This window comes from Dictyostelium discoideum (genome assembly GCF_000004695.1).
Source record: "Dictyostelium discoideum AX4 chromosome 2 chromosome, whole genome shotgun sequence".
Lineage (NCBI taxonomy): Eukaryota > Evosea > Eumycetozoa > Dictyosteliales > Dictyosteliaceae > Dictyostelium > Dictyostelium discoideum.
Window position 1 is genome coordinate 2,256,826 of NC_007088.5, and position 6,206 is coordinate 2,263,031.

The 6,206-nt window shown below is 18.1% G+C and overlaps 6 protein-coding genes across 6 annotated transcripts; 4 read left to right on the top strand and 2 right to left on the bottom strand.

Annotated features, from left to right (window-relative positions):
- Positions 1-237: 237 nt before the first annotated feature.
- DDB_G0273021 (transmembrane protein) lies at positions 238-591 on the top strand (the record flags this gene model as incomplete). Its single annotated transcript, XM_639909.1, has 2 exons — positions 238-250; positions 341-591. 2 exons carry the CDS (start codon positions 238-240, stop codon positions 589-591), a joined length of 264 nt encoding a protein of 87 aa, XP_645001.1.
- A 489-nt stretch (positions 592-1,080) lies between these two features.
- DDB_G0273023 (cystine knot domain-containing protein) lies at positions 1,081-1,777 on the bottom strand (the record flags this gene model as incomplete). The annotated part of the gene is made up of 2 exons (XM_639910.1): positions 1,081-1,337; positions 1,768-1,777. 2 exons carry the CDS (start codon positions 1,775-1,777, stop codon positions 1,081-1,083), a joined length of 267 nt encoding a protein of 88 aa, XP_645002.1.
- Positions 1,778-2,159: 382 nt separating this feature from the next.
- On the top strand, positions 2,160-2,512 carry DDB_G0272656 (cystine knot domain-containing protein; the record flags this gene model as incomplete). The annotated part of the gene is made up of 2 exons (XM_639911.1): positions 2,160-2,172; positions 2,256-2,512. 2 exons carry the CDS (start codon positions 2,160-2,162, stop codon positions 2,510-2,512), a joined length of 270 nt encoding a protein of 89 aa, XP_645003.1.
- A 536-nt stretch (positions 2,513-3,048) lies between these two features.
- On the bottom strand, positions 3,049-3,385 carry DDB_G0272658 (hssA/2C/7E family protein; the record flags this gene model as incomplete). Its single annotated transcript, XM_639912.1, has 2 exons — positions 3,049-3,305; positions 3,373-3,385. 2 exons carry the CDS (start codon positions 3,383-3,385, stop codon positions 3,049-3,051), a joined length of 270 nt encoding a protein of 89 aa, XP_645004.1.
- Positions 3,386-4,111: 726 nt separating this feature from the next.
- On the top strand, positions 4,112-4,489 carry DDB_G0272927 (cystine knot domain-containing protein; the record flags this gene model as incomplete). The annotated part of the gene is made up of 2 exons (XM_001134633.1): positions 4,112-4,124; positions 4,233-4,489. The coding sequence occupies 2 exons, from the start codon at positions 4,112-4,114 to the stop codon at positions 4,487-4,489; spliced, it is 270 nt and encodes an 89-aa protein (XP_001134633.1).
- Positions 4,490-5,291: 802 nt separating this feature from the next.
- On the top strand, positions 5,292-5,607 carry DDB_G0273025 (hypothetical protein; the record flags this gene model as incomplete). Its single annotated transcript, XM_639914.1, has 2 exons — positions 5,292-5,304; positions 5,393-5,607. 2 exons carry the CDS (start codon positions 5,292-5,294, stop codon positions 5,605-5,607), a joined length of 228 nt encoding a protein of 75 aa, XP_645006.1.
- Positions 5,608-6,206: the final 599 nt, after the last annotated feature.

Below are 6,206 nucleotides of genomic sequence, written 5' to 3' on the forward strand. Positions count from 1 at the left end.
AAATAAAAAATCAATTAAAAATTATAGATTCAAACAAGGATTGATTGTTTTATATAGAATTAATACATGAATATATCATTTTGATGAGAAGTTAATAATTCTTAATATTTTAATAGTATTTTAATTTTTTTTTTTTTTTTTTTTTTTTTTTTTTTTTTTTTTTTGAATAAAAATAGTTTATATTTTTTTCATAATTTATTATTATAAAACAAACAAATAAACATTTAAAAATTACAAATGACAATCTTAGGTAATATTTTAAATAATATATTTAAATTTTAAATATATATTTAAAAAAACAATATTAATAAATTTTAAAAATTTCAAAATAATTAAATAGCTTCAATCTCTTCAATTGGTAATGTTAAATCAATTTCAAAATCAAATAATGTATCATTATCAAATTCATCATCTTCTTTACAATCAATGAATTCAATTCAATGCGGTGGTTGTGGAAATGGAGGATTACTCGGTGCAGTCGGTGGTCTCGTTGGTGGTGTTCTTACTGGTACTGGTGTAATTGTTGGTTCTGTTTTACATGGAGTTGGTTCCATTTTAACTGGAGGCTCAAATAATTGTGGTTGTAATTAAAATTACAAAAATTAAATTATTTATATTTTAAATTAACCAAAAATAAAACCCAATTTTATAATTTGTAAAATAAAAAAAAAAAAAAAAAAAAAAAATATTAAGTAATACCTTTTTTAAAATTATTATTTAAATTATTATATTTCAAAGTAGTTCTTTTTTTTAAAAAAATAATAAAAGAGTTGTAACTTTAAAAAATTATTGGTTGGTCTTTTAAATATAAAAAAAAAAAAAAAAAAAAAATTCCAAATTAAATTATTCCTGGGTAATGCAAATTTTAATAATTTAAAAAAAATTAAAAAAATAAAAAAAATTATTCAATCAAAAGGATTAATCATAAAAAAAATGAATTTTTATCAATTATTTCAACCTAATGTAATTATCTCATTTATTACTTTTTCTTTTTTTTTTTTTCTTTTTTTTTTTACATTTACAAATAATTAAATTTTGTTTATTATAATTTATTTAATATATATTTATATTTTTGTAATTTTAATTACAACCACAATTGTTTGAACCTCCAGTTAAAATGGAACCGACTCCGTGTAAAACAGAACCAACGATTACACCAGTACCAACAAGAACTCCACCAACGAGACCACCAACTCCACCGAGTAATCCTCCATTTCCACAACCACCACCACATTGAATTGAATTCATTGATTGTAAAGAAGATGATGAATTTGATAATGATGATAAATTATTTGATTTTGAAATTGATTTAACATTACCAATTGATGAGATTGAACCTATTTAATTGAAATTTTTAATTAATTACAATTTTTTTTTTTTTATATTTTTTTTTTTTTTTTTACATACCTAAGATGGCATTTTATTTATTAAGGTTTGGTTATATTTTGGTTTGGATAATTATAAATTTTTAATTTTTTCAAAATGATACTTTTTTTTTTTTATATAAAAACTTTTAAATAAAAAAAAAAAAAAAAAAAAAAAAAAAAAAAAAAAAAAAACATTATGTATTTGTTTTTATTAAATAATTGCAAAAAAATATAAGATACCCTACATTATCATTTATATAAAAAATTATATCTTAGATCATTATGATTTATTTTTTAAGGAAATAATGGGTTAAATTTTAAGAGAAAATAACACAATCACAATTTAAATTATTATAAAATTTATAGATTATTAAATATACAATTCAAATTAAGAAATAACACTTTACCATTCTTGGATGATTCTTTTAAATCTTTTATATTCACTATTTAAGAATATCTATCTATATACAAAATTATCGAAAATGATAAACACAACTTTTTTAAACCCCCCAAAAAAAAAAAAAAAAAAAAAAAAAATAATAAAAAAATAATAAAAAAAAAAAAAATAAAAAATAAAAAATAAAACAAAGATTGAGTGATAAATTCAGATTTAATGTATACATCTACAACGATATTATGATTAAAAGTTAAAGCAATACATAAATTTATTACTATTTAATTTTATTTATTTTTCAATTATTTTATTAAAAAAAAAAATTATAAAAACTTTTTTTTTTTTTTTTTTTTTTATATTCCAAAACAAACAATTAATACTAAAAAATAATATAAAAAATGACAATCTTAGGTATGCTTTATATTTTGTAAAAAAAAAATTAATTATTAAATACTTATTTTTCAAAATTTACTATAATAATAATTATTAAATAGGTTCAATCTCATCAATTGGTAATGTTAAATCAATTTCAAAATCAAATAATTTATCATCACTATCAAATTCATCATCTTCTTTACAATCAATGAATTCAATTCAATGTGGCGGTGGTTGTGGAAATGGAGGATTACTCGGTGCAGTTGGTGGTCTCGTTGGTGGTGTTCTTACTGGTACTGGTGTAATTGTTGGTTCTGTTTTACATGGAGTTGGTTCCATTTTAACTGGAGGTCCAAACAATTGTGGCTGTAATTAAAATTACAAAATTAAATTATAATTTATATATTAAACCAACCAAAAATTTAACCTCAATTTTATAATTTGTAAAATAAAAAAAAATAAAAAATAGAAATATTTAATAATACTTTTTTAAAATTATTTTTAATTATTTAAATTTCAAAGCAGTTCTTTATTTAAAAAAAACTAATAAAAGAGTTGTAACTTTAAAATTATAAGTTTGTCTTTTAATTAAAAAAAAAAAACCACAAAAAAAAAAAAAAAAAAAATTCCAAATTAATCCTAGGTAATGAAAATTTAAATAATAATAATTTAAAAAAAAATTAAAACATAAAAAAATCATTCAATCAAAAAGATTAATCATAAAGAAAATGAATTTTTATCAATAACCTCATTAATTACTCAAAATACTTTTTTTTTTTTTTTTTTTTTTTATCAATAACCTCATTAATTACTCAAAGCTTTTTTTTTTTTTTTTTTTTTTTTTTACATTTACAAATAATTAAACTTTGTTTATTTTTAATTTATTTAATATATATTTATAATTTTTTAATTTTAATTACAACCACAATTGTTTGAACCTCCAGTTAAAATGGAACCGACTCCGTGTAAAACAGAACCAACAATTACACCAGTACCAACAAGAACTCCACCAACGAGACCACCAACTCCACCGAGTAATCCTCCATTTCCACAACCACCACCACATTGAATTGAATTCATTGATTGTAAAGAAGATGATGAATTTGATAATGATGATAAATTATTTGATTTTGAAATTAATTTAACATTACCAATTGAAGAGATTGAACCTATTTAATAATAAAATTTATTAATACAATTTTTTTTTTTTTTATTTTTTATTTATTTTTTACATACCTAAGATTGTCATTTTATTTGTTTTGTTTTGTTTTGTTTTTATTTTGTTTTGTATATTATTAATATTTTTTTTTTTTTCTTATTTATACTTTTTTTTTATTTATAAAAACTTTAAATTTTTTGAAAAAAAAAAAAAAAAACTATATTTTTATTTTTAATAATAACTAAACAATTGTAAAAAATATAAGATACCCTACATTTTCATTTATTTAAAAAATTGTATCTTAGATCAGTATGATTTATTTATTAAGGAAATAATAGGTTAAATTTTAAGAGAAAATAACACAATCACAATTTATTATAAAATTTATAGATTATTAAATATACAATTCAAATTAAGAAATAACACTTTACCATTCTTGGATGATTCTTTTAAATCTTTTATATTCACTATTTAAGAATATCTATCTATATACAAAATTATCGAAAATGATAAACACAACTTTTTTAAACCCCCAAAAAAAAAAAAAAAAAAAAAAAATAAAAATAATAAAAAAAAAAAAATAAAAATAAAAATAAAAATAAAAAATTAAACAAAGATTGAGTGATACATTGAGATTTAATATACATCTACAACTATATTATGATTAGAAGTTAAACCAATACATAAATTTAATATTATTTAATATTATTTATTTTTCAATTATTTTATTAAAAAAAAAAAATTATAAATACTTTTTTTTTTTTTTTTTTTTTATTCCAAAACAAACAAATAAATAATACTAAATAATAATAAAAAATGACAATCTTAGGTATGTTTTATTTTTGTAAAAAAAAATAAATAAAAAAATAAAATAAAAAAAAAATTTAATTATTAAATACTTATTTTAAAATTTACTATAATAACAATTATTAAATAGGTTCAATCTCATCAATTGGTAATGTTAAGTCAATTACAAAATCAAATAATTTATCATCATTATCAAATTCATCATCTTCTACACAATCAATGAATTCAATTCAATGTGGTGGTGGTTGTGGAAATGGAGGATTACTCGGTGGAGTTGGTGGTCTTGTTGGTGGTGTTCTTGTTGGTACTGGTGTAATCATTGGTTCTGTTTTACACGGAGTCGGTTCCATTTTAACTGGAGGTTCAAACAATTGTGGTTGTAATTAAAATTACAAACTTAAATTATAATTAAAATATTAAACCAACCAAAAATAAAACCCAATTTTTTAATTTGTAAAATAAAAAAAAAAAAAAATAGAATTATTTAATTATACTTTTTTTAAAATTATTTTTTAAATTTATTATTTTTCAAAGTTGTTCTTTATTTAAAAAATTAATAAGAGTTGTAACTTTAAATTACAAGTTTGTCTTTTAAATATAAAAAAAAAAAATCACAAAAAAAAAAAATTCCAAATTAAATTATCCCTGGATAAGAAAATTTAAATAATAATAAATTTAAAAAAAAATAAAAAAATAAAAAAAATCATTCAATCAAAAAGATTAATCATAAAGAAAATGAATTTTTATCAAAAACCTCATTAATTACTCAAAATTCTTTTTTTTTTTTTTTTTTTTTTTTTTTTTTTTTTTTTTTTTTTTTTTTTTTTTTACATTATGCTTTTGAATAGAAATCTCCGTTTGGCTGTCCTCGATATGATTATAATCTTCCATCACTCTCGATTAATATATCAAATTATTGTTTTCAAAAGATAATAAATTAACTACATCAATAAAATATATTAACCCCTTTTTAAAAAGGGGGTCCAAAAAACAAAAACAAAAATTTATATTAAATTTTATATTTGCACACAAATAAAAATAACACAGCTGTTTTTTTTTCTCTTTTTTTTTTTTTTTTTTTTTCAGACCCTGTTTGATAACGTAGTGATAAATACTTTTTTATTTATTTATTTTTTTATTAATATTCCAAAACGAACAAACAAATAATACTATTAAATAATATCAAAAAATGACAATCTTAGGTATGCTTTATTTTTTGTAAAAAAAAAAAAAAAAAAAAAAATATTTAAATTATTTGTTTTTTAAAAATTTAATAATAATTTTATATAGGTTTAATTTCATCAATTAGTAATGTTAAATCAATTTCGAAATCAAATAATTTATCATCATTATCAAATTCATTATCTTCTTTACAATCAATGAATTCAATTGAACGCCGTGGCGGCATTAGCATTAGCAATCCAGGATTTCTCGGTGGAATTGGTCGTAACCCTGGTGGTATTCTTGTTGAAACTTATGGAAGCTTGGAGGGGGTTCCATTTTAACTGGAGGTTCAAACAATTGTGGTTGTAATTAAAATTACAAAAATTAAATTATAATTTAAATATTAAACCAACCAAAAATAAATCCCAATTTTACAATTTGTAAATGAAATAAAAAAAGAGTAATCTTATCTAAATTTTTTTTTTCTAAAATTCAAATAATTATCTTTAAAATAAAATAAAAATGTAATAAATAAAAATAAAATAAAATAAAATAAAAATAGTATAAAATAAAAATAAAAAAAAAAAATAAAAATAAAATTAAAATAAAATAAAAATAAAATAAAATAAAATAATATAAAAAGAATCAATGGTATGTGATAGTGGAGGTAAGTCAGTGCTGTTCTCACTAATGGTGAATTTATTAAAATATTTTTTGTTCAATCGTTGGTGCATTAACAAAATTATTTATATTCTATCTTTTAAACTAAAATTCAAATATTTAAAAATAAAAAATTAAAAATAAAAAATTAAAAATAAAAATAAAAAAAATTCCTTTGCCTGAGGGAGGAGATTGATAATTAATTATTACTAATAATAATAATAATAATAATAAATCTTTATTTTTTGGAAAATGAAAAAAAAAAAAAAAATTGTGATGG